The 27,484-nt window shown below is 39.5% G+C and overlaps 1 protein-coding gene across 4 annotated transcripts in view; it reads left to right on the plus strand.

Annotated features, from left to right (window-relative positions):
- The window catches only part of DIAPH1 (diaphanous related formin 1), an 84,686-nt gene that overhangs the window by 26,848 nt on the left and 30,354 nt on the right, over positions 1-27,484 (plus strand). For 2 of the 4 annotated variants that reach the window (XM_036425277.2, XM_036425278.2), the window contains 16 exons: positions 1,103-1,252; positions 3,623-3,724; positions 4,068-4,198; positions 4,396-4,482; positions 5,541-5,604; positions 6,910-7,049; positions 8,695-8,803; positions 9,235-9,345; positions 9,518-9,636; positions 10,476-10,592; positions 11,141-11,256; positions 11,761-11,825; positions 12,480-12,659; positions 13,654-14,385; positions 15,667-15,781; positions 16,287-16,295. In XM_036425277.2, coding sequence (XP_036281170.1) covers positions 1,103-1,252; positions 3,623-3,724; positions 4,068-4,198; positions 4,396-4,482; positions 5,541-5,604; positions 6,910-7,049; positions 8,695-8,803; positions 9,235-9,345; positions 9,518-9,636; positions 10,476-10,592; positions 11,141-11,256; positions 11,761-11,825; positions 12,480-12,659; positions 13,654-14,385; positions 15,667-15,781; positions 16,287-16,295 — 2,347 coding nt within the window. The remainder of the gene's footprint in view (positions 1-1,102; positions 1,253-3,622; positions 3,725-4,067; positions 4,199-4,395; positions 4,483-5,540; positions 5,605-6,909; positions 7,050-8,694; positions 8,804-9,234; positions 9,346-9,517; positions 9,637-10,475; positions 10,593-11,140; positions 11,257-11,760; positions 11,826-12,479; positions 12,660-13,653; positions 14,386-15,666; positions 15,782-16,286; positions 16,296-27,484) is intronic. The other 2 variants (XM_036425279.2, XM_045576579.1) reach the window with 2 other exon arrangements.

Raw genomic sequence — 27,484 nt, forward strand, 5'->3', positions numbered from 1 at the left:
CTTTGCAAGGGGGTTTTTGAAGAATATGTATTGAACTTTGCTGCCTACATAAAACAAGTGCTACGGCATGTCCAGAAGAAAGGAGAAGGAATGCTCTCTGGTTTTAAGGCAGGGGTGGGGAACCTTTTTTCTGCTAAGGGCTATATGAATATTTATAACATCATTCTCGGACCATACAAAATTATCAGCTTAAAAATTAGCTGCTGTGTTTCGTCAGACATTTAATTAACTCACCCCTAATGCCTTGGCGCAGGGCCAGACCATATTATTTCGAGGGCTTTATGTGGCCTGCAGGCTGAACATTCCCCACTCCTGTTTTAAGGCTTATTTATTCTCTGTGACTTACATCTATTAAAATCTATGGCAGTGATTCTCAACCTTTCTAATGCCGCGACCCTTTAATATAGTTCCTCATGTTGTGGTGACCCCACCCATAAAATTATTTTCATTGCTACTTCATAACTGTAATTTGGCTACTGTTATGAATCATAATGTAAATATTTGTGTTTTCTGATGGTCTTAGTCGACCTTGCTAGTGGTTCTCAACCTGTGCCTAAGACTATCAGAAAACATATTTACTTTACAATTCATTAACAGTAGCAAAATTACAGTTATGAAGTAATTTTATGGTTGGGGGTCACCACTGATGAGCTGTATTAAAGGGTCACGGCATATTCTAGGGTCATGGTTACCTCTGAAAGGGAAAGATCCGCTGAGGGCTTGGCCAGGTTTATTATGGGATAGCTAGAGGGAAACAAAGGGCATTTTATTGAGATAGCTCAGTACATGAAATGCTGTTAGTTCTGTGCTACTAGACATGGCAGGGGAGCTCAAGAACAAAGTTTTCTCTTTTTAGAGAGGTTCCCAAATCTTAATACTCCAGGCCTTTTGTTATTGTGAAAGATGAGAGTACAGAGTCAGTATACTAAATTAGATATTAGATATGAAGAAGACTGTTTTTTTTTGTTTTTGTTTTTGTTTTTGTTTTTAATATCAGAAGATTCTTGGACTAACCACAAACCAGAGGAATCGTGTGTAGAAGAGGCTATTTGATGTGTATGATGAAAATGGATCACTGCTAATACTTTTTTCTCTTTCTCAGCTGGAGAGATTTACCAGCATGAGAATCAAGAAGGAGAAGGAAAAGGCCAATGCTGCTCATAGAAATTCATCATATGGGGAAGATCCCACATCACAGTCATTGCAAAATATTCCAGATGAGCAAGTTTTAATACTTTTTGAACAGATGCTGGTAAGTTTTCCACCCCAAAATGTTGTTTCTTTTTTATAATGAATTTGGGCATAGTGGGCCTTTTTTTGTGTGTGCACGTTCCCTCTAACTATTCCTTAATTACAAAGAATCCCAGGCTTAACAGGGAACTTCTTAATAACAGTCCCATTAATGAAGGGACTAAATATATAAGTACTAGTATATAAGATTTGAATCTATGAGTTAGGCTTGGAAATGTCTGACCATTAACCACCTTGTTAATATCTTTCTGCCCTGCATCACTTTAGCCACAAAGACATAAGGGAGTGGATCAATTCATGTGGTAGTATGGAGACTTTGGGTTAGCCAGAGTAGATAAAGTGTTGAAACATTCACAGTGAATTCTGTACAAAGAAAAAACTGAGGAATGGAAAGGCATCATTAGCCCAAGGTCTATTTAATGGTGAATCTAGAAAGTGAATTCTGATGCTATAATCACTAAAAAGATCTTTAAAGCTTGTGACTAAAGTCAGTTAAGTAATGACGTATACATGGATGTGGCTTATTTTGCTGTTCTTAGTGAGGAGCACTGAGTGGGGAGGACACTCAGTGAATGTACATTAGTGATAATTCTTGGAAAGTTTTGAGTACATGCTTTTAAGATTTCATAAGACTTGTATAATGCCTGGATATATGATCTCAGATTCAAATAGAGACTAGTGCAGGACTCACTTAATTAAAAGCATGAGCCTAAACTTCTTAAGATAGGACCTGGTAAATAGTAAATACTCAACCAGTACTATTATTATTTTTCATTGAAGTTTTTCATCTCTTAGTGATCCAAGTACATTAAGAGTCTGAGTGTGATCTGTTGAGACAGTATCCTTGCTGGATTACAAATTTAGATGTCTTTAGGGCTAGGGAAGCAGCATAAATAAGTAAAGCAGGCTAGATAGAAGATGATAATGAGGACTGTGGTAAAATGAAGAAAGACTTTTGACATTTTTGTTAGTTCCTATAGGTTTGGTAGCATTCCAGTTGGGAATACTGGTCCAGTAGTGGCAGATATTCTATTTTTTAGAAGAAGCTAGAAATTTGTAATAAAAAGCCCCCACCACAATAATTCTTTAATAGATTAAATATCATAGCTAGCATCCAGAATTCCCCAATTATGTCATTTAAAAAAAATACTGTTTTTTAATTAAAATCACAATTCCATATAAGGTCTATTGTACCTAATATCCCCTTAAGTTTCACTTAATCTATAGGTTTTTCTATAGAAACAGTTTGGCTTGTAGAGTTTCTCCCACAATCTGAAATTTGATGATTACATCTCTTGATGCTAGAAATCCATATTTTTATTTGAAGTTTCCCAAATTTAAAATGTTGGGCTAGCCAATCAAATATACTTTATTTTTGGGTCTAATTCAATGTGAAGGCCATTACTTGGCAACTTTGTGTTCAATTTAGCTGTAAAATGAGGGGGAAAGCACCAGGAATTGAGTCAGAAAATGTCAAATTAATACTGCTATTTGGGAGCAGTGACCCCCCTTCACATATACACAAACACTCCAAGAAAAAATAAATTATATCCATTGTTCCCCTGTGTTTGCCTCATTTCAAATAATATTCTGGACTTTTTAGGGTTAAACTTGTGTTCACTGAGATGCTGGGCTCAAACACATGGTTACACATGTCATAGGCTCAAGTAGAGTCTTTTCCTCATGACACACTGCAGGCTGTGTCTGCTGAGGGGCTTTTTCAGTCCAGTGGACTGTGTGAGGTGGGGATAATGAATGTTTAGGCTCTAGAGTGCTGCAGAATTGGCTGGTGTCGATTTTGCTATTGTTTGAATGAATGTCAGTTACTTAGTACTTCATTTTGAAGAAATGATTAAAGTCCATTCTAAGTGCAAAAAAAGTGTGCTTTTCGTTCAGTATAGTACAAATATAATTTTCATTTAATATTGAATCCATTTATATTAGGAAAATGTTAAGTGTATCTATAATAATAAAAGTGTAATATGCTAATTAGACCAGACGTCCTTCCAGACAACCTTTCGGGCAAAGCGAGGGCTGTGGGCCGAGGTGGCCGCTGCAGCCGGCAAGGGCTAAGGCAGAGGCAGCTTCTGCAGCACCACAGTGGCGGTGGGGGCCAAGCCCCTTGCACAAATTTTCTGCATCGGGCCTCTGGTATGTATAAAAATGTCTACAAGGATTTATACTAAAATATTAACCACATCTGTCCCTGAGGAATGTTCATCATCTGTAATGGCTGAGATCTCTAGGGATCAGGAAAATTTATTTATTCAACAAGCATTTAATGTGTTCAACTCTTCACTAAGTATACAAGATATTAAATACTTGTAAGGAAGTTAAGGCAATTTTGTTTTTTCCCTTTTTCCTTTACTAGGTGGATATGAACCTGAATGAGGAGAAACAGCAGCCTTTGAGAGAGAAGGACATTATTATCAAGAGGGAGATGGTGTCCCAATACATGCACACCTCCCAGGCTGTGAGTTCTGGGGCAGGTACCCCATGACACACTTTGCCCTTATCTTGGACCTGTTTGTTTTGCCAATTTCCTAGAACATTTTATGTCTGTATCAGTTCTGTTTCTTTCTGTTATAAAAACCTACTTGTTTTTACTTTCACTTAAATTATCATTCTCACATACTTTTTGTCTGATTCAATTTTCATGAAGTGTATATGGGGAATGGGATGGGAAATTCTGTGTCTCACATAGTTTGGTGGTATGTATGATGGATATCTGTCTTGATATTATTTAAACTGTATTGACTAACACAAATCCAGTTTATGACTGGTTCCAGGGTTTACTAATCTATGCTCCTGTCTAGGGCATGAGCCAAAAGGAGAGCTCTCGGTCTCCCATGATGTACATTCAGGAGTTGAGGTCAGGCTTGCGGGACATGTCTCTGCTCAGCTGCCTGGAGTCCCTTCGTGTCTCCCTCAACAACAACCCTGTCAGGTGAGATTTTTGAGGTGGTATCAGGAGTAAGAGCTCAGGGTTAGAATTCACGGTGGGGGTTAATGATCAGTAGAATCAGGGAAGTATGAAAATGTTATAGCTAGGGAGAAAGGAGTTGCCAGAATAAACTTTGCTTTTGTACAGATGAGTTTATTGATGTGGTTTAATATTGCATTGTCTATGACTGTTCCTTACAGCTGGGTGCAAACATTTGGTGCTGAGGGCCTGGCCTCCTTGCTGGACATCCTTAAACGACTCCATGATGAGAAAGAGGAGACTGCTGGGTAAGGACTTCCAAATTTTGACATCTTCTAGGAAGAGAGTAGTAGAGGACTTGGCTATTTTCTTTAAAGGAGAAAATAGCAGTTAAATGTAAAGTTATGGACTAGGGCTGTGGTCAGCAAGCTGCAGCTTGCGAGCCACATGCGGCTCTTTGGCCCCTTGAGTGTGGCTCTTCCACAAAATGCCACGGCCTAGGCGAGTCTATTTTGAAGAAGTGGCGTTAGAAGAAGTTTAAGTTTAAAAAATTTGACTCTCAAAAGAAATTTCAGTTGTTGTGCTGTTGATATTTGGCTCTGTTGACTAATGAGTTTGCCGACCACTGGACTATGGGTATATGCTGTTAGCTGAGAATGGGTTTTATCGTAGGGGTGACTAGAAAAAGAATGATGATTATAGATACAAGAAAGGGAGGAAGAACTTAAATTTCCTGGTGAATAGCACAGGATATATACCACATAAGATTATGAGTCTCTCAGCCTAGGTTCTCATCTCATCTGGAAATAGGGTCTGATTTAGTCTAGAGCTCCCCTGTGATCTGATCTGGGTCATATCTAATCTGGAAGTCTTACAGTGCACTTCATCAGTTCAGAACGAGCTTTATGACAGTCTTCAGGGTTAGAGTAATCTTGGGGATACCTTGGATTGTCTTAGCTTTCCTTGAAGCCAGCCTGACCCAAAGCAACTTCTTTACTTCCTGGAATCTTTGCAAAACAAGACACAGGCCTGTACCTCCTGAATACAGACTTCAAGTAGTAATAGATGTAATATTATCCTGATAGAATTTAGTACTTAGAAGCGTAGAGGGAATTAATGGGAAGATTTTAATTTAATACTAAATCTTGGATTTCGAAAGAATTAACCAAAGGTCTTTGTTTGTGGGGGCCCCTCTTCAGCTACCTGTTTTTGCCGTTGTTTCACAGCAAAGTGCCACGGGCTAGAATTTATTCAGATACTATAATAGTTGGGGATGTTCCTTAGATCCTTGTTTGCAAGACTGAAAAGTCAAATGGGAGAGGGTATAGAATAAGGGGACTTCAGTGATTATGCTTTCTACATGCAGGAGCTATGATAGCCGTAACAAGCATGAGATCATTCGCTGCTTGAAAGCTTTCATGAACAACAAGGTAAGATTTTTCCCCAATCGAACCCCATCATGACCCCTATTATTTCTCTTCTATTGGCAAACTCCAAAAAGGACCTAGGAGTATGAAGTTCAGTATTTCTAGCTTTTCCTTTTATTATTATGACTTTTTTTAAATATATTTTTTATTGATTTCAGAGAGGAAGGGAAAAGAGAGAGAGAGAGAAATGTCAATGATGAGAGAGAATCACTGATCAGCTGCCTCCTATTCACCTGCCATTGGGGATTGAGTCCGCAACCTGGGCATATGCCCTGACCGGGAATCGAACAGGTGACCTTTTGGTTCCTAGGTCGACACTCAACCACTGAGCTACACCCGGCTGGGTTATGACTTTTGATTGCCATATATATATGCTTCTTTGGGCCTTTTTTCCCCCTAGTTGTAATGTGTTTCAGAGAGTAGGGTCATTTTTTTTTTCTTTTTATAGTTTTCTTTTGTTAATTCTTGAATTTCCTGACATAGTTATTATTTTTTAAAGGTTTATGTTTGGGTTTGTTTCTCCAGACAGTCATACTGTTAAAATCAATATATATCTCTCTCTTCCCTTCCCTCCCTTCCTTCCCTTCCTTTCTTTCCTTTGTTTTGTATTTAAAACCAGGGAGCCCATGGTTATTTGGTCCTGAGTACAAATCTGTCTTCCTCACTATTTAATTTTATATAACTATATAAACTTATTCCATTGGATTGAGGGGCATTAAAAAGAAACATAAAAATCCAAGATTTTAACTCTTGGAAGACATAGAAGTCTGTTGTGAATCTATTAGAAAATTACTTTGCCATGCTAATTTCTGTTTGGCTCCATTGGGGAAAGTATACTACCCCTATATTAGTTTGCTGTGACAAAGTATTACAAATTGGGTGTCTTAAACAACAGAAATCTATTGTCTCACAGTTTTGGAGACTAGAAGTCCAAGATGAAGGTGTTGGCAGCGTTGGTTCCTTCTGAAGGTTGTGAGGGAGAGTACGTTCCCTGCCTTTCTCCTCGCTTCTCGCGGCTTCCTGGCAGTATCTGGCATTCCTTGACTTGTAGCTGCATCTCCCCAACCTCTGCCTTCAGGGTCACATGGCATTCTCCTTGTGTGCATGTTTATGTCCACATTTCCCTTTTTCATATGGACAAGTCATTGGATTTAGGATTCCACCCTATTCTTATATGATCTTGTTGTAACTGGGAATTAAAACTTCAATGTATGAAGTTTTGAGGGAAATACCATAATGACTCCTAAATGTGTCCTCTGTTAGATGCTGTCATCTTTAAGCCTCCCTTCTCTGTTTTTGTCCTGCCAGTTTGGAATCAAGACCATGTTAGAGACAGAAGAAGGAATCCTGCTGCTGGTCAGAGCCATGGATCCTGCTGTTCCCAACATGATGATTGATGCAGCTAAGCTGCTTTCTGCTCTTTGCATCCTACCACAGCCAGAGGACATGTATGTGACAAATTATTTGTCTTCTCCATTCTCTTTTTTACCATCTTCTCTAGTGTAGAGGAAAATTGGGTTGCTTGGGTGGCCACTTGGTTTTAAACATGTATTTTTTCTCAGACATGAACACTGTGAATCTTAATATTTAAGGAAGGTTGTTAGGTGATGCGGCTATCCTGAATGTACCACTCGTTATAGTCCGATAGCTCCCAGATCTCCGTCTGTATTGTCTAGGGACAAGGGTTTCTTTTTCCATTAAAAAAGAAAAAAAATCAGAAGCAACACAATATTACTTTTTAAAGTCCAAACAACACAGAAATATATAAAGTGAAATTTACCAACCTTATGCCTTTGGAAAATCCAATTCTGCAGAGATAACCACTGTTAATTACTTGGTACTGTCTCATACATCTTTTCTAGCACAGAAAAATGTATTGCATTTTCTAGATTCTAAGATACACCACTCCAAAAGATGGTATTCTAGAACTAAGAAAAAATGGCTTTTGCCTACAAAACCAATTTCATGTACAATATAGATTTTTGTTGTTGTTGTTGTTGATTTTTTATTTTTTATTTTTATTTTTTTACAGAGAGGAATAGAGAGTTAGAAACATCTATTAGAGAGAGAATCATCGGTCAGCTGCCTCCTGTACAACCCCTTCTGGGGATGTGCCCGTAACCAAGGTACATGCCCTTGACCGGAATCGAACCTGGGACCTTTCAGTCCGCAGGCTGACGCTCTATGCACTGAGCTACAATATAGATTTTTATTTTTTGAAACTGCTCTATGCAGTTTCAGCTACAATATAGATTTTTATTTTTTGTGGAGATGTTTAACAAAACTAAATCATACCATTAATTTTTTTTTCAGCTTGTTTCTTTTTATTTAAGAGGACATTCTAGACATTCTTTTATGTCAACATTTATTGATATCTCTCCTGGCTATTTAGCTTTCTATATTCTGTATGTTGCATAATTTATTTAAGATTTTTTCCATTTTTAAAACATACCTGGCTCTTGCTCTAGATGATAAGAATTTTTACTGTTGCAAATGATTCTATAATGAGCATCCTCATACATCAGGAGTGGGGAATGTCCAGTATGGGCTGTATAAGGCCTCTGAAATCATTTAGTCTGGTGCTACCAAGGTATTAGGGGTGAGTTAATTAAATGTTTGACCAAAATAGCAGGCTAATTTTTAAGTTGATGATTTTGTATGGCCCGAGAATGATATTATAAATAGCCAAATGGCCCTTGGCAGAAAAAAGGTACCCCACCCCTGTTGTACATTTATTCTTTTACATTTATACATTCATGTTTGATTTCTACAAGTAGGGCAAATGTTATGTGCATTCAACATTGATATTAAATGCCCCTCCAAAAGTTGTACCGTAGAATAGGGGTCTTAATTTGGTTTTTATAGATAGGAGTCTAGAAATGGGTTTTAAGGTGCATTTTTCTGAAGAGATCATCCTTAGCTTTCAGTGAATTCTGGCTCTTGTTCTAGATAATGAGGAGAATAATGTGGGAAATCCAGACACTGGTAATGTTCTATTTCCTAACTAATCTGTGTCTCTGCATAATCTACTTGCTATCCGTGTCTTTGTCAGAGCACCTGGGCAACTCTCTCCCTTTCTTTTCTCCTGGGCAGGAATGAAAGGGTTTTGGAAGCCATGACAGAAAGAGCTGAGATGGATGAGGTGGAACGTTTCCAGCCACTGCTGGTTGGATTAAAAAGTGAGACCTCCATTGCACTCAAGGCATGTATATCCCCGGAAACTGGGCCCAAGAGTAGAATTCAACATGGAAAGACTTAAGTTCACTTGACTTCTTAAGAGAGCACATGGAATGGATCCCAACTATATATTTTATATTTTATAATTTGTTAGGAAGGGAAAATGACTATCCTTCTCTCCAAGCAGGCAAAGAAAGAACTGTCCCTCATTATGAAATGGGGAAAAGATTCACAAATTAGGCCTAGAGCAAAGTATACTATCAGATCCTTGGAATTACTTAGACCTCTGAGCTCTCCAGACGTGTGCTCAAACCAGGTCTTATTGCTCTAGCAAAAAGTCATTCTTGTAGCATTTTCTAGGTTGTATTTGGGGTCCTCAGAATGCATGTTAAGAAGAATGAAATCTTTATATCTAGGAGTTAACACTGACATAGCTGCTGAATTTTTTAATTTTAGGTGGGATGTCTACAGCTAATCAACGCTCTCATCACAACAGCTGAAGAACTTGACTTCCGAGTTCACATCCGAAGTGAACTGATGCGCTTGGGGTTGCAACAAGTGTTGCAGGTGAGATGCAGCCCTTCATTACAAAGGCTGCAGTGACTCCTTCCTGCTCTTACTGCCCAGTCATTCCAGGGATAACTGGGATTTTCAATTTAAAAACCAGGTTGAAAGGCTTGGGTTTTTAATCAACATAGGAACTTATGGGTTCTCTGACTTCCATTTTTGTTGTGGACAGGATCTTCGGAAGATTGAAAACGATGATATGATAGTGCAACTAAATGTGTTTGATGAGCAAGGGGATGAAGATTCCTATGAACTGAAGGGACGGCTGGATGACATTCGAATGGAGATGGAATATCCTTTTACTGACTGGGTTCAAGACAGGAAACATTTAGTTGTAGATTCTTTCATGGAATGGTGTGGGGGTGATGACATCAGCCTGAGTGTCTTCTCAGTAGATAAAACAGGTGTCTTTGATTTCTGTTAGATTTATTTACCTCAGCATGGACCAGGAAAGTTAGGAAAGGTGCTCTGAGAGTTGTTTAGCCATGGAATCACCCCTCGGAATTAGTATAGACCTCCTAGAACTGTGACTCATGAGCCACATGCGGCTCTTTGGTCCCTTGAGTGTGGTTCTTCCACAAAATACCATGTCCTGGGTGAGTCTATTTTGAAGAAGTGGCGTTAGAAGAAGTCTAAGTTTGAAAAATTTGGCTCTCAAAAGAAATTTCAATCGTTGCACTGTTGGTATTTGGCTCTGTTGACTAATAAGTTTGCCGACCACTGTCCTAGAGCATGATAAGCTTAACTTACTAAAATGTAGAGTTGGTTTTAGAGAATATGTACAAGTCAGGAGTAGGGTTATAATTTGCTTTCTTGTATGTGTTCTTGAAACTGACAGAGGGAGTACTTTGGTTACCTATTGATATTTACCACAAGTGACTTTGAGGCAAGTAATTAGTTTCTGATTGATCTTCAAGGCAAGTAATAGCAATCCTCTATCTGTATAGTACCACCAAATCATTGGTCCCTTTGCTAAAGGAAGTTTATAGAGTTTAAAGTGTCAGGCAATATTTACAGGAAGAATAGCTGTTAGAATAGCAAAGCACCTTGCTACTTTTCCTGAGAGTGGGATAAGCCACCTTTCATAGTATCTAAATATATGCTTTCCTTAGCTTCTTCCTCTTTCCCACTGATTTCAATGAAGTCTTCCAGTTTCTCTTAAACACAGTGAAGGACTCAAAGGCAGAGCCACACTTCCTGTCCATTCTGCAGCACCTACTCCTGGTCCGAAATGACTACGAGGCCAGGTAAAATGGTACACCTGTGGGAAGGTTTGAATTTTAGCCTAAGTGGAAAGAGCAAAATCCTTAAATTCAAAGATTGCCTATAAAGGGAAAAGGAAAAGGCAAGAATTAGGTTTCATTTTTAGTCAGAGGAACATTATCAGTGTCCATTCAGCATCTCTATGGAAGAGGTCACAGTGTCTAAGGTAAAATGACCTTCCTTTTTTGGAAGTGTGGAGTGAATATGATAACAAAGGAAGGTAAATTTAAAGTTCTTTTAGGTTTTCTGAAAATAGAGTCTTAGAGTAGTACTGTCTATTGACAGGAAGGCTTAAGCCCAAGTTTTTAGATGGGAAAGGATTGGCACTAGAAGGCAGATGGCAAGAAGTTTGACTCTCTGAAGTAGATGGGGTACCTGATGTGGAAGAGGGGTTTCCTAGCATGGCAGCGATACTTCTGCTAATTTTATAAAAAGGTCTTTTCCAGAGCACTTATCCTCAGGTCAGTACCTTTTTTTGATCCTGAATACTTCTGAAAATTATATTGTGGTTTTCCTTTTATTTCTACCATAGACCGCAGTACTATAGGTTGATTGAAGAATGTATTTCTCAGATAGTTTTGTTCAAGAATGGGGCTGATCCTGATTTCAAGTGCCGGCACCTCCAGATTGATATTGAGGGATTGATTGGTAAGTGTATTCATCCATCTGGTTCTTTAAAATATTGCTTCTGCCTTTCATTTTGTATCTTCCAGTGAAAATTTCAGGGAAGATAATCTTTCTGGTTCTCAGGTATTTCCATGATGGACCTTTCTTAGGTGTTAACCAATTGTGTTAAGAATATATAGGCCTTAAATTTATTTCTGCATAATTCTAAAATTTAACTGCTTCTCACACAATATCCCATCTTTTGAAGGGGCTTCAGCTATAAGTGAGGACCCTGGCTGGTTTCAGAAATTCATAAGTAAGACTTGTAGGCATTCTTCATGCCATGCAGCATTGTGGCCTTAACAGCCACACAAGAATCTTATGTTGAACTTAACTGAAGGTTCTTTATTTAGTGTAGAATGTTAAGAAGGGCAATACAAATAAATAAAAGGACCTAAGACTGTCCTGTGGTTATATCGAAGAGTTTAGGTAGTGAGAAGGGAAATGAGAATTGGTGCTTTACTTCCTGACTCTTCTTCTTTTCAGATCAAATGATTGATAAAACAAAGGTAGAGAAATCTGAAACCAAAGCTACAGAGCTGGAAAAAAAGGTGGGTGTGAGAGAAAAACAATTGGATGTGCCATTCTTTTTCTAAGGATTATTTCTAACATGTGAAACATACCTGAGATGTTTTGAAAGCATTCCGCACACAACAACAATTCCTACCGGAAACTTGCTGGATGTGATTGTGATCATCAGGAGCTAGTTAGTGTGACTTCCCGCAGTTCTTGGACCCCTGGGCAGGACAGGAAAGTCAGACAGCACTCACATAATACAGAAAGCACTCTCAGGCTTACCTGGCATCTCGGCCTCTTGTCCCTGGAACAATAGGAACTGGAATATATATGAATTCTCTCTTTCTCTTCAGTTGTTAAAGACTCCTTTTGTGGTTGATAGGTTTTGATCCTAGAGACTACTGGGATTATATGCCATGGCTGCCCTGATTAAATGTCTTTAAGATCTTAAGTGTTGGTTTTTTTTTAATCATAACTCCAAATATAGATAAACTATGGAAATGGTCTCTTGTTCCCCTCCTTTATCCATGATTTTCAGGTCAAAATCATGGTGTTCATTTTTCCCAGGCATTCCCTGGGTCAGTGAGCTCTATGGATCAAAGATTGGCACAAAACAGTAAATTATGGGGAGTAACGCTATGCTTCTTGCTGAGATAGCTTACTGGGAGCCTGATTCCTTTCTTCTCTAGCTGGATTTAGAGTTAACAGCCCGACATGAGCTACAGGTGGAAATGAAAAAGATGGAAAGTGACTTCGAGCAGAAGCTCCAGGATCTTCAGGGAGAAAAGGATGCATTGGGTTCTGAAAAGCAACAGATTGCCACAGAGAAACAGGACCTGGAAGCAGAGGTGTCTCAGCTCACAGGAAAGGTAATGTTGAGCAGGGAAGGCAGAGTGACCTGTAACTGCCATCAGCAGCCTCACGATGAGTCTGTTTTAGAGCAGGAGTCATCTTACTCCCAGGGAGGGTTCAGCTACTAGTAGGTAATCTGGGTAGATAGTGAATATTTTAAAAATCTTTTATTTTGTTTGTTTGTTTTGTTTTGGAGATTATTAATACATTAGATAGAAAATTTGAAAAATACAGAACAACATAGAATAAAATAAGTCACAGTACTACTCAGAAATAGATAATACTCTTCTAATAAATTTAGGAGTAGAAACTAAATAAATTGTTATATTTGTTTATTTTCTCCTATTTGTCATCTCTGGGCAGATTGGACAGATTTATCCTTATACACTCTCTCTGCAGTTATAAATATTTGAATGATCTGTGATATCTGATAACTTGATCACTTATGTAGTTACATAATTACCTGTATAGCACATGTGCTAATTATGTAACTAGAATATTTGATTTACTTGGTCTTTGCATTTTCTAATCAAAAGGAGAATTTAACATAAAGGTTGAAGTTGCCTTTAATAAATATATATATATTCAGAGAGTCATGGAGAAGGAGAGAGAGATGGAAACATCAGTGATTAGAGAGAATCTTTGATCAACTGCCTCCTGCATGCCCATACTGGGGATTGAGCCCACAACCTGGTCATGTGCCCTGACCGGAATCAAACCATGACCACCTGGTTCATAGATCGATGCTCAACCATTGAGCCATGCGGGCCAGGCATGAAGTTGCCTTTTTAATGCAAAGCACGCTGAGCTAAGAACATGAAGACCTGAGCTTTAATTTCATCTTGTCACTAAATAGCTATGTGACTTTAGGCGAATCATTTCATGTCTGACTCCTTTCACACTCTCCATGTATGAAATGAGAAGTTGGGGTTAATTTTTTAGGCCCCTTTAAACTCCAATTATCCCTGAGGTAGAGTGAAAAGTATAGTTTCATTGATGTTGTTTTTCTAGGTTGCCAAGCTGTCCAAGGAATTGGAAGATGCCAAGAAAGAAATGGCTTCTCTCTCTGCTGCAGTTACTGCTGTACCCCCTCCCAGCAGTACTACTGTCCCCCCTGCCCCTCCTCTGCCTGGTGGCTCTGGCACTGTTATTCCACCCCCACCCCCTCCCCCTCCTTTACCTGGGGGTATTGCTATCCCCCCACCACCTCCTCTGCCTGGGGGTGCTGCCATCCCCCCACCACCTCCTCTGCCTGGGGGTGCTGCCATCCCCCCACCTCCTCCTCTGCCTGGGGGTGCTGCCATCCCCCCACCCCCTCCTCTGCCTGGGGGTGCTGCCATCCCCCCACCCCCTCCTCTGCCTGGGGGTGCTGCCATCCCCCCACCCCCTCCTCTGCCTGGGGGTGCTGCCATCCCCCCCCCCCCTCCTCTGCCTGGGGGTGCTGCCATCCCCCCACCCCCTCCTCTGCCTGGGGGTGCTGCCATCCCCCCACCTCCTCCTCCCTTACCTGGTGGACCAGGAGGGCCGCCTCCCCCTCCCCCTCTTCCTGGTGGTACTGGAATCCCCCCACCCCCTCCATTTCCTGGAGGCCCTGGCATTCCTCCACCGCCACCAGGAATGGGTATGCCTCCACCTCCCCCTTTTGGATTTGGAGTTCCTGCAGCCCCAGTTCTGCCATATGGATTAACTCCAAAGAAGCTTTATAAGCCAGAGGTACAGCTCCGGAGGCCAAACTGGTCCAAGGTGAGAATTTCTGTGCATTTCTTCATCATTACATCTTCAGAAACCACTTTCCTACTTTGTACTTTGTTCATGGTTGGGCTTCCCTTTCTTGTGGCTCACATCTGTCTGTCTGTAGTGCCACTCATGCATATGTGTATTCAGCAGGTATTAGGTATCTCCTATATGCTAGACATTACTTTGGAGAGTTCTTTGAGCCAAAACTCTGCTACAAAACCTAAACTTAAGTTAGTATTTTTGGCCTCTGAGGATTTGAGTGCCAGGGTAACACAATTTGATAATAGTCATTTCACTAATCTAAAAGGTACTGATAATTTTGCTGATATCAAGTCATGGATTAGTGGATACAGCCCCACCTCCACCCTCCAGTAAATGAGTTGCACAGGAGATGTTTGCACTGTTCAGTATTATTCCCACTATGTGTTTGCATTAACCCTTTTCTTCCAGAAACCAAGTTAAAATAGAGTTTAGGGATTATAAAAAGAACATATTTGGCACAGTTAGCCAAATGGATGAGAAAATATGTGATGTAGCCCTAACCGGTTTAGCTCAGTGGATAGAGCATCGGCCTGCGGAATGAAGGGTCCGAGGTTCGATTCCGGTCAAGGGCATGTACCTTGGTTGCAAGGACATCCCCAGTAGGGGGTGTGCAGGAGGCAGCTGGTCAATGTTTCTCTCTCATCGGTTTCTAACTCTCTTATCTCTCTCCCTTCCCCTTTCTGTAAAAAAATCAATAAAATATATATTTTTAAAAATACGTGATGTAGCCGGGACCGGTTTAGCTCAATGGATAGAGCGTCGGCTTGGGGACTGAAGGGTCCCGGGTTCGATTCCGGTCAAGGGCATGTACCTTGGTTGCGGGCATATCCCCAGTGGGGGGTGTACAAGAGGCAGCTGATCAATGACACTCTCTCATCGATGTTTCTAACTCTATCTCTCTCCCTTTCTCTCTGTATAAAAATCAATAAAATATATTTTTTAAAAAATGTGATGTAGAATAGGGGAAGATGTGAAATAATGCCCTACTGCTTCTAAAACTAGTGGATTTGAGGTTAGATAGACGACACGTAGCATAACTTGAATAATTATCAACAAACACACTGGAAGCATCATCTCCTGATTTCATCATGAAGAGCACAGCTGTTGTCTCTATCACAGACATCTGATTCTGGTATAGACAGTGCTAATAATTGGCCAGCCACCTCTTGCTTCTTAATCAGTTTTCTAGGATGGAAAGTACAGAACTCAGTTTAGTAATTCTTAACACCCTGCCTGTATCCACAGTTTGTTGCCGAGGACCTTTCCCAGAACTGCTTCTGGACTAAGGTGAAGGAGGACCGCTTTGAGAACAATGAACTTTTCGCCAAACTTACCCATGCCTTCTCTGCCCAGACCAAGAGTGAGTCCCTTCCTCTTTCATGCAGAAAGGGCCAGTGTAGTATTTAGGATATGCTGTAAACAGGTTCCCATCTCTTTCCCTTCCCTGGGTGAGGGTTGAAGAGAGATGGGATTTCAATTTGCAAGAAAATAAAATGTTTTTATGTTCTGGGGATGCTGGGTTTGGGAAAGAATTGTTATATATAGGTTGCTATTTCTCCTTCTCCCCCAGTTGTTTTGCATGTAGGTATTTTAATCATTATAACTTGTGGGGATATGAGGTAAGGTGACAGCTCAGTATGGCCCCATTTTGATGATGTTCTTGAACCAATTCTGGCACTGCTGATAAGGTACTACCTCCAGACCTGCCTACATATTATAATTGATATGGGTTGGGCAGAGTCTTTATAGGTCAGGTGGTTGAGCCTACTGTCTGCAATAACAACAAACCCTGTGTGATTCCTTTTTTTCTTCCATTTTTTCCCAATATCTGATGCTTTCTCCATCCTGGCCCTTTGCTCCTGCAGCATCAAAAGGTAAGAATATAGAAGGGCCTTTAGTTGGGTATCTTTAATATTAGACAAAAAGTTAAGCAGACATAAAGGAATTACTCTTTAGAAAACTGAGACTAAAGATTGGGGTTGATTTCTCTTTTCCTAGTATTTTTTATTTTTTTTTAAGAGTACAGGAGAACCAGTAGCTGGGTTATTAACTGTCAGGGGAGAAAATTAAGACTACTATATACTTATTCTGTTTTTGGAAGTTGAGGGACAAATACATTTCTGTTGTGTTTTACAATTTGCAGTGTACTTTAACATAACTTTACCCTAATTTGACCTGCAAAGAAGCTTTATGAGACGGGTAGGATGAGAATTACTGCACTCTGTAGAATATATGAATTAAATAGGTAGCTTGCCCAAGGTTATATGACCAGACTCAGTAGTCTTGACTTTTGATCCATTTTTTAAAATACATCTGGTTTATTTTTGTGTGTGTGTGTGTTTTTTTAATATAAATTCTTGCTTTTCTTCTTCACCTTCATATCTTCACCTTTATTTTAGAACTGCTGATCTTTTTTGCCCTCTTCTTTCTTCTTTCCTAATTCTTATGGCTTTTGTGCTCCTTTAATATGCCTTGTGATAATTTTATATTTCCATCTTCTAGCTTTATTGTTTATTTAGAGGTTTATTATGACCCTAGTGATAAAAATGCTCTAATGTTGGAGCATTTTCCCCTCCCCCTGTCCAGTAAATAAACACTTTTAATAATAATGATAATAATAATAATAATAATGATTTTTTTATGTGATCTAATGGGACAAGGCTATCCTTTGTTCTAATAAGGAGCCTATGAGATTTCTAGGTGCCTTTGGTGGCCCTTAGTTACATATGGGTATCTGGGAGTGTGAAATCACACTGCGCAGGCCTGTCTTGTTGCCCTAGCTTTAGGGCAAAGTGGCCTTTTCTTCTAAGAGAACTGTCACCTTCCAAACCAAAGTTCAGCTCAAGGAGGTACTTCCACCCTCAGTTAAAAATTCTGTGATATTGAATGCTTATACTATTATATAGTACATCAACAAAGATTACTTGGCAGGGAAAATCAAAACAGGTGAATTGCTAATTTGTTAGTTCACAGAATCTGTCCGTGTGTTGGCCTCTGGCATGAGTCCCTTTCTTGTGGCTGGGCTCTTGGTGCCACTGCAAACGTACGCTGTCTGGGCCCCTTTCCTCTCCATCCTTCTTTTATCCTGTACATTTCTATTCCTATTGATTGTAGTGGGGCTTCCTGCAGTTTAGTGGTTTTCCTTGGCATTTTATTCCTACCATGAATTGGTATATAGTGTTTTAAAATTCTCAACCAAGACCTTATTACATCTTTTGTTATTGTCAACAATGTAATCAAACTCGTGATGCCTCTTTAACTCTCAACTTTGGCCCTGGAAACTACTTTCTATTCATTGAAGGTTCTAACTTCCTAACAGCTTTAGCTTGCTTTTTTTTTTTTTTTTTTTTTTTTTTTTTTTTTTTTTTTTTTTTTTTTTTTTTTTTTTTTTTTATTAATCTCTGTATCTTAATCTGAAAAGAATAAGTATGAAATTGATAATTTAGTTTAGTGGCCGTATTGATTTTCATATAGTAATAATCATCACTAGATTGCTGCTGTTTTGATGAAGGAAGTTTTTAACTGTCTTTGTTTTATCCTAGTTTTTAAATATCTCTTCTTCCAGTTAGGACTTTCAGCTGTTAAAGTGGCACACTGTCTTAAATTACAAGTTCTAGAAACTTCAGAGGTGAGGACTCAGAGAAGCCAGATCTCATCTGTATGAAAGCAAGGTTTACTTTGCTTCCTGGTGCTTTAAACATGTCTTGTATAACATTTCAGAACATTCCTCCTTAATTTTTTTTAAGTTGGTTATCAGTTGCAGTTACCAAGTCTCTTATTCATATTCTTAATATTGATAATATAATTAAATAATAGATAAATACTCATTACTATATAAATATTCAGTCTTCAAATGAAGAAGTAGAGACATGGGTTAAAAACTTTTTCGAGGCCATTATAGTATGTGCCAGAGCCAGGGTTCACAGTGCAGACTATGGGACTCCAAGCCCTTGCTCTACCTTGGCTTCCCAGACATGTACATTTCTGCCTTGAGAGCTTTTGAGAATGAAGATCCAGACAAAGCTGGAGGAAGGGATATACTGGCTTCTGCAACCACTTCATTCATTTAGGCACAAATGTCCTTGAATTGACAGTGACTCTTAGGTACAAAAATGATTAAATTAGGGAAAGAGATACCTGACATTTAGAGTTGAAGGGGAGCCAGATTCTGATTATAGTATATTCAGCTGTACCAAAATTAACCCAGGTGGAGAAATAAGACATGCTTATTTAGTTCTTGTAGAAGCCCTGTTTAGATGATTTCAGCCCAGTAGCTGCCAGCTTGATGAGGAAGTTATTTGGACACTAGGTTTCATAATATTGCATTATTTCCTTTCTCACTTGCTAAATGCAACTCCTCCTTTTCAAAACATGCCTGTATCTCCCTTATGTTTTACTTCTACCTAAAAGTTCCCATATACCTCCTGGCTCTTCCAGTATCAGGCATTAAAGAAAATATCTGTCTCACTCTCTACATCTGCCTCCTATACCTAAAGGTCTTCAGCCACTGGCTTCATTAAGGTTCAAGAAGATACATACCTTTTCCTAATAGGAGAGCTTGGAGAGGGGAATGGTCCTCAAATTTATACTGTAAGTTCTCACATTTTTCTCTCTCAAGGGTTACTCTCTTATTTCTGAACTCTTGACTTCCTATAAATAAGGAAATTATTAGAAAACGACATTAATTATTACTAGACCTAATACTTAATTGATTTATTTGTTGCCAAGAGTTCAGATTTTGCAGTGCTATAAAACATCTAGTACTTTCTTATATCCCTTATGGTGATCAGTTAGGAGTCTTTATTTTGGTCTCTTTGTTGACTCTGCTTTTTTAATTCTTGGGGATATGCTCAATAGTTAACTTTTTTTCCATCCTTACCTAGGGAGCATTTTTATCACGCGGTAGCCTTGTATTACCTTGTAGCACATACCAGATAACTAGCTTTTCATTCTGCTTTCTTCTAACTCTTTTGTTGATTATGTGATCCCATTAAAACTATTATGTTTTAAAAATAGCATGGTAAGTGATAACTGATGTTCTTTTTAGGTTTATTACTTTCTTTTAAAAATCTTTTGGGTTCTTAAGATCCACGAACTAATGTCCTTTCGTAGGTGTGAGGTGTTCAATATATAGCATTAGATGATCTCTCTCTGTTAAAATATGATGTGCATTATTGGGAACTGTGAGCATAGAACAGTTTTGCACGTGGTTAATAAGTGATTTAGAAAGAACTCTGACTAAAAAGCAAGATCTTGACCAAGAGCTGAGAATTTCATAAAAATAACAGTATTCTAGTTAGGATAGAACTGTGTGGGTCCAGATATCAGTGTTTGTGCTGTTGTCTCACAGGTCAGACTGCTGACAGCTATGGCTGGGTTTACCTGTCCTGCTCTTGCAGAACTTTCATGGTTCAGGCTTTAAAAGGAGTCTGTGGTGGGAAAGCAAGCTCTTTCCCAAAAGGGATCCAAGGGTCTTTTCCCTTTTTCCTGTGATCCTCTTCTGTCCACTTCATGACACCCACTCAGTTGGATCTTTATCAGGAAATGTCCTAGTGAATTTTTATAGCCTCTGCAACTTCTAGAAACAAGATTTTGTAAGAGCTCAGCATGCTTCCCTTACTCAGTGAGTCTTTTGGCAGAAAGATATCTGTACATCAGTTCCTTACGTCTCTCAAGTGTGTGGAATTAGAACAAGTGAACATTTGTTGGAGTTCTTGTCTTTTATCTACTAACTTCTCTTGGATATTGACATTGTGTTAGCACAGAGAAGTCGAGAAGTTCCATAATATCAGTTAGTACTTGTAATTTATAAGTATAAATCTACTCCATCACTTGGGGTTACAAAGAGTCTGATAGGGGAAAAGCAGTATCTGCTTTAATCTGACTACTAATGAGATTGCACCAGAGATTTTTCTTCATGCTTTGACTCTTTATCTGATCTGTAAAATGAAGTAGATGAACTTAAAGAGACCTTTAAGTTATAAAATGCTGGTTCTGTTTTATACTGAATATATAATTTATTTTTCTTCTTGCATAGGTTGTCTTTGATGTTACCTATCAAAATCTCAAATTCTTTTGTTTTGAAAGCTTTCTAAAAAGCTGTTTTTTGTTAGTTGTGGTATAAGTTTCTTCTTTTTCCATGCACTGGTGGAGATTTAAGGGAGAGTGTCATCAGATAAAGATAATTAAACTTTAATTCCCTCTAAACTGGAGGAATTTGATATATCTTTCTGCAGCATGCTCTTTCTCCTTTTCGCCACCAGATGGCACATGGATCTCTTCTATTTTAGATGTGTCATTGTTACGTCTGTTAGTGACGCAGTCACGTTAGAGAGAGGCAACCTCTGTTGTTTTCAAATACAAAGTGCTTGGTATGCTGCCCTCTACTGTCTGGAAAGTCATTTGGAGGACCGGCAGTAACATAAAGACAGGAAGTTATACTTGCTGTTTTCTAACGGATCTTGTCCTGCTCGGCTAATATATTAAATAGGAGCAATTTAGTGTTCTTTTGGGAGCCCAGAGTCTGGAGAATGTTTCTTGTTTTAGTCCAATAGTTTCATGAAAGCATAGCCTTCCTTTTAGAGTGCTTACATAGAGAACCATACTTTATCAGTTGGTAGTTCATTACAAATGTTTATAATTCCATTATATACACATTCATTCTTCATCTCTGTCTCAGTTTCTACAAAATAGCTACTTCAAGCACATAATAGAACTATCCACTGATTATATACTGGTAATTTCTCAAAGATACTATACTGAATTTATTTCCTTCAGGGAATTCCCCTGGCCTACCCTGGGTAGAATTTGCTGGAGCAGAAAAGTTTTTACAGTCAATCCTTCTGTGACATTTGTTGGCTTCTGACTATCCCAAGATAATCTCAGTTTTAGAGCCTCTTCTAGCTATTCAAACTTGAGTGTGCCTGTATTATTATTCTAGACATACATAGACTGAAACTGGATCTTCTATACCCAAGACATCACCCACCATTACCTGCAGATTATAGATCTGATTTCTGACAAAATGTCCTTTTTACATGGCATTATCTGAAATTAGATAATCTCATAGGGGATCTGTATTGCCTAAATTTCTGTCAGCTTGATGCAGTCAGTCCCTACACTTCAATCTGTTTCTACCAGTAATTTCTAACCTTTAGTGTGCATAAGGATAAGAGGAGGAGCTTGTTAAAAGTCCATAGAGTCTAAGTTATGAGGACTGTAGACAGGTATATTTTTAACAAGCATCCCAGGTAATTTTGTTATATATTAACCTGGCTTACCCCATTGCTTCAGTTTTCACTCTTTTTTCATTTTCTGCTTGTTGTCTTCCCTTCCTGCCGTCGTCTAGAAGCTGCTCTCTCCTTTTTTTGTGATAACATTTTTATGTCTGTGTCAGAGTAGATAATGTACAAGTATTATCTTTTTTTTTAATGGAGGTCATGTCAGATCACTTTGGAAACAATTTGACATTGTCTACTAACTACTAACATTTTGGAGGCTCTACTTCAAGGGCACTTGTTTCTAGAAATGTATTTTCTTGCTATTCTCCCAGCCAGGCCTCAATAGGCATCTTTGGAGGATGTTTTGAGGAAGTTCTCTGGGGTCAGTGAAGTAGCTGGAACCCACTTAGAGATTGACTGGGCCGAAGAGGATGGATGGAGGGGGATGTTTAGAGATCTCTCAGTCTTTTACAGCAAAGATGGAGTCGATGAGAAACTGGAGGAAGTTCAGATCATGATGGAGAGTGTTGTGGCTGTGCAGACATAACTCTTGTTAAGTTTGGTTATCCTCTCTCTAGGGAGACCTGGAGTTGGTAGGGATCAAGGATGTGATTAGAAAGAGGAATGGGATCTCCAGGAAATTTCAGAGCAGAATAGGCTTTGGGGTAAGCAGAAGAGGATCCAGTGCTCTTTGGCTACATACTGAAGCCCAAACTGCTGCCCCAAGAAAAAAGCACTGTTATTAGGGTCCCTTATACTCTGGGAGTTGTTGGATCTGAATTTAATTTTCTGCTGATAGGGACAAATCTCCCTCCAAACATAAAGTAGTAGTCAGACTAGTTTTCAGGGAGCCCTAAGGGTATCTCAGCCACATTTTTTCCCCCTGAGCTTTCTTTCTGTTTAGTATCTGTTTTTCTGCATAGGTGATATAGGGAGTTCAGAAATCATGATAGTTATAAAAAAGTTTCTTCCCACCCTTGTATGCATCTATCTCATCCTTCCCCCACTCTCCCCTCTAGAGATTACCATTTTTATTAATTTTTAATTATCCTTTCAGTGTGTTTTTTAAAATGCAATTATAAGCAAATACTAATATAGATTCTTATCCTCCCTCCTTTTACCAAAAGGCAACATGCTATCTATACCGTTATATATTGTCTGTATCCTGGAAAATGTTCCTATCAATCAATAATTGAGATTTTCCTCACTTAAAAAAATTCTAAAGCATGTATTTGATAATGAATACTATGACAATACAAAAATATAGTAATGAAGCAATTGGTCCTTTTTTTGAAATAGTAGCTGCAATGAGCCATTTGATCTGACTGCATCTTAGCATGCATGAGTCCTTTTTTTCTCTCTGTTTTCACTGAAAACCCTCTTATGTCATGACCGAACCATTCCTTTCCCACACCAATTCCATAAAAATACAGCAACTCATTCTAGAGCCTTTCAGCATTCTGGTATGGGGAAAAGAGACTTGAAAATTTGTGCTAAGGGGCCTTCCAGACCTCTAGCTAGTTTACTGGAGTGTTATACTCTAGAGCAGAGCTTTGTGTCACTGGCGTAATTGCACCACTTCATACAGGGCTACAGTCTTCAAAAAAAAGTATGACCTACCTAATAGTTTCTTCTTAGCTTTTATCCTGAAGGAATTGCTCTAGAACTTAGTACCTTTTAACTGCCCCGTGTTATAACTCTACAGAATCAGTCTCTGGTTTATTCAATATTTAGGTGGGTGTGGGTGCTCACCTTTGGAGCAGCATGGACGAATGTTCATGGTACAGTGCTAGGCAGGAAACAATTGTGTATAACCTTTACTGCAATCCTATTTTACAGAAGAAAAAAATACAGCAGAAGTAAAAGATTGGAAGGCTAACTCTTAGAGTTACCAGAAAACTGTAAGAGTTTTTGTTAGGGTGCTAGATTTTTTTTTCCTTCTATTTTTTCTATAATGTGGTCATCTTATTTTTATAATGGGAAAGACAAAGGGATGAAGAAGGAAATTTGCCCAAGGTCCAGGATGCTTGAAAAGGGGGTTTCTAGAAGTCTTGGACCTGCTAAATTAATGTGTGCAGAATAGAGAGCAGTCTTACAAAGCAGGTAATGGCGTCTTTTACTTCACTCTCCATAATGATCGTAGCCTGTTGGAAAATCAGACTCCACCTGAAAAAGCTATTTGGTCTTCTCTCAACTCCCTTGGGTATGGGCACCCCTGCTAAACAACAGGGCACTGGTAACCCCATGTGTGCAAGATGAAATGCAGTCATCCTTCCCTCCTTTATCCTACAGTAACTCCAGCTCTGTTCTAAGAGTCAGTGACTTTTTCTTTTGAATATATTAGATTGGAATATAAGACACTGTGTGTGTGTATATTTAAATTTCCTCTTGGCAAGAAAAAGTGCTAAAATTCTCTTAAGAAGAATGTCCCTCTTTTCCTGTTCTACTTGCATTTTTCTTTTCAGCCACGGGGTGTGCGCAGTTGAGCTATTTTGGCTCAGGTTCCAGATTGTGAGGTCAGAGACTGGGGATTGGAGGAGAGCATCAGGTGACTTTCAGTAACAGTGATGACGGTCCTGCCCTCATCCCCACCCTTTCCTCCCCTTCTCTTTCCCCACCCTTTCCTGGCTGCTACCTTAGGAACAAAGAAGGGAAAAATACAGCAGTGTGACGAAAACCAGCAGCTGCAGACTCAGGCTGGGGGCTGGGTGTTTATTCCATCTGTTTTCTTTGTTCCACTTTTACACTATCCCCTCCCAGTCCTCTGAGTAAAACGGAGGGTATTTCTAGGATCCTTTGTTACAGAGAATGACTTAGAAATCTGCAGTTTATTCAGGATTTAGGTGGGTGTGGGTGAGACAGCAGATTAGAAATGCTTCAAGCATTTTAAAAAGATGAAGGTATTTCTGCCTTCTCATTCTGTCTTATTTAAAAAATACCCATTTAATGTCAGAGACTGTGATAGGAACTTATCACCTATTATTTCTAATTATTAAAACAATGCTTCTAATATATATTACCTTCATTTTATAACAGACATATCAGGTACAGAATTAATGTCTTTTGCTTATTAAGATCTCATAGCAAATAAATATGAATCCAGAATTGGACCCCAGATCTGTTGGACTCAGAATTGAGCATTTAGTGAAAGGGAGTGGTAAGGCAGGCATGTTTAGAGAAACCTGAGGTGCCTGCGTTTGGGGACTGGCATGGCACTGCTCCAGTAGGCTTTGCTTTTCACCAGAAGGCAGTGTCCTGATTTCTTCAAAAAGCAGATGTCAAGGTAAAAAATGAGATCAAGGGGAACATAGAGATTAAAATAGAATTTTAAACATGTCAGTCAGTTGCAGTATTTGGACCTTATTTAGATCCTGATCCATTTTTTAAGAAAGGAAAGGCTTTATTCCTGGTACTTTAATTTGATGCCTTTTTTTTCTTTTTTCTTTTTTCCTTTTTTTTTTCTTTTTCTGCCCTCTAGCCTTCGGTTCCTTGCATAAACCTGTCTGTCCTACCCTTTTGCTGACTTGCTCAGGGCACTGTCTGTCCTTCAGTCCCTTCCCACCCAGATCTCTAAAGCTGATCTCTTAGCACTCCCTCATTGAGTCACCTTCCTGGATGTGCTGGGAAGGTGTGTGAGAAATTCAGTGCCTGTTTTGTCTGAATGAGTCATGCTTTGAGAAGTGCCTGGATTTCTAATAGTGCTTTGCCCCCATCCTTTCAGAATCCCATCGCGTCCCCCTCTTCCTGGTTCTCATTGCTTTGGAATTCTGTCTGGCTTTGTTCCTGTCCTTCAGGTTTATCCATTTCTGCCATTTTGCTCCATCCCTCCTTACAGTGTGCACATCCAATGATGTAGTTCTGTGCAATTTAGCAGATGGCTATCTGTTTTGGCCAAGAGGCCAATAGTGGGAATCTGGTTACCTTTGGGCAGGGATAACTGTTCATTTTTGTATGTTCTCTATCTGCTTTTCCCTCCTGTAAATGGCTGTGAGGTGCTGAATTTTCTCTCTTGTATATTGCAGCTAAGAGGAATATATAGTAGAAATCCTCCACCTGGGCAGCTTCTTACATTAGCACATGATAGCACACTCATGTTCTGTCCTCTTCCCTGAATCAGAGAACTCGGGTAGAGCTTAACAGGCTTATTGTATGCTGGGTGGACTTCGTGATTCCAGCGCTATGTTTTCCTCACAGAGAGTTTGTTATTTCCTAGGGACCTTGCTAAGTGTTCTACTCTTTTAGATATACGGGGGGAGATCTAGGACTTCCACAAAGACCCTTTCTTCAGCAAGAACTACAGTGGTACCATTGTCCACTTTTTTTTAACTTCCTATTTTGATTCTGTGCTCACATGTGTTATATGTACTGCAGTTATCTCCCTTTCTGGATATTCTGCTGCTTTATTTAAGGAGCAGAAACAGTGACTTGTACCCACAGCATGTTTGTGCTTTTCCAACCTTTCTCATGTGTTCTCTTTTAGTCATAAGATACTTGGCTTAGTCAAGGGAGGTGTAGCATATGATTGTACTCCCTAATGAATAGGGACAAACGCCGCAGGCTTTGTCTTGGGCAGAGCCAGTAGTGTGGTCCTGAGTAAGTGAGTGAGGATTAAGGTTAGGTGCAGTGCTTTTGTAGCTCAGCCTGAATCGTTCAGCTCGGCAGATGTAACTGGCGTTAGATACAAAGTCCCTTTTCCTCCTTACTCCCACCTGCAATTCTTAAGCACTTAGTTTTCAGGCTGTCAGACTACTCCCCCTGCCTCCTTTTCCTGTTTGTGGTCTTCATTGAGAGAAGCCTGCTACAGGAATTCCTGAGGAAGTGATGCCTATAACTGCAGGACTCCGGAGGCCCTTAGCTCATTACTGAATTTGGGGAATACTGTGCAAAGCAGGACCTCCCTTCCGTCCGTCCTGTGGGCCCTACGAAACTGACTCTGTTACCAATAACAACCAAGCAATAACTGGGATTCCGGCTGCTGACTATGCCTTGACTACTCTTAGTCTTTAGAACCTGAAGATTATTTTTCCTTCTTGTGCCTCAATTTCTATCCTTTGATTTTAGAATTTAACATGGGATCAAGATTCATGACAAAATTAGCTTGTGCTCTGTAAGACTAATTGTTTTGACATATTAAAAAATGATGAAGAAAGCAAAATGGGGTCCCTCTGTTGGACAGCAGGGGGTGCCCTTTCCCTTTGCTTTATTGCCCGGCACTCCCTTCTGCATGCAGCCATTTTAGACAAATTGTTTTTGTTTCCAGCTAACTCCATTTTGTGTTAGTGACGCAGGAAAAAAAAGAGTGCGGGAAGGGAGGGGTGAGACCGGGAGGGAGGCACTCCACACACTCCTTTACTCAGCACTGGATCACCAGGGACTTCCCTTGCTGCAGGCTGTCTGCATCCTGAGCAATAGATGCAGCAAGTCCCTGCCAGCTGAGCAAAGAGCAAGTGGTGACTGGCTGCTGAACACCTAACAGTGACAGAGCTAGTTTCTGACAGCAGGCAGAGCACTGCTTGTCTCACTGAGAATCTAAACCCAGGTTTAGGTGGTTTTTATTACATAGGTGTTTAGGATGGTATTCTCAATTATAGGATCAGCTAAGAAGAAAGGCCTTTTAAATTATTTTATTTTATTTTATTTTATTTATTTTATTGTTTCCATCACCATTTATCCCCCTGTACCCTCTTTCACCTCCACCTACCCCCACTCTCCAGACCAAGAAAAGGCCTTTTCACTTAGTTGTTTGAGAAGAGTTAGATGCCTTGATGACTCTAGGAAAACAATCATTTAAAAAAGTTTTTGTTTTGTAAATTTAAAAAACAAACAGCCCTGGCCAGTTTGGC

The sequence above is a fragment of the Pipistrellus kuhlii genome, unplaced genomic scaffold (assembly GCF_014108245.1).
Source record: "Pipistrellus kuhlii isolate mPipKuh1 unplaced genomic scaffold, mPipKuh1.p scaffold_m20_p_8, whole genome shotgun sequence".
Lineage (NCBI taxonomy): Eukaryota > Metazoa > Chordata > Mammalia > Chiroptera > Vespertilionidae > Pipistrellus > Pipistrellus kuhlii.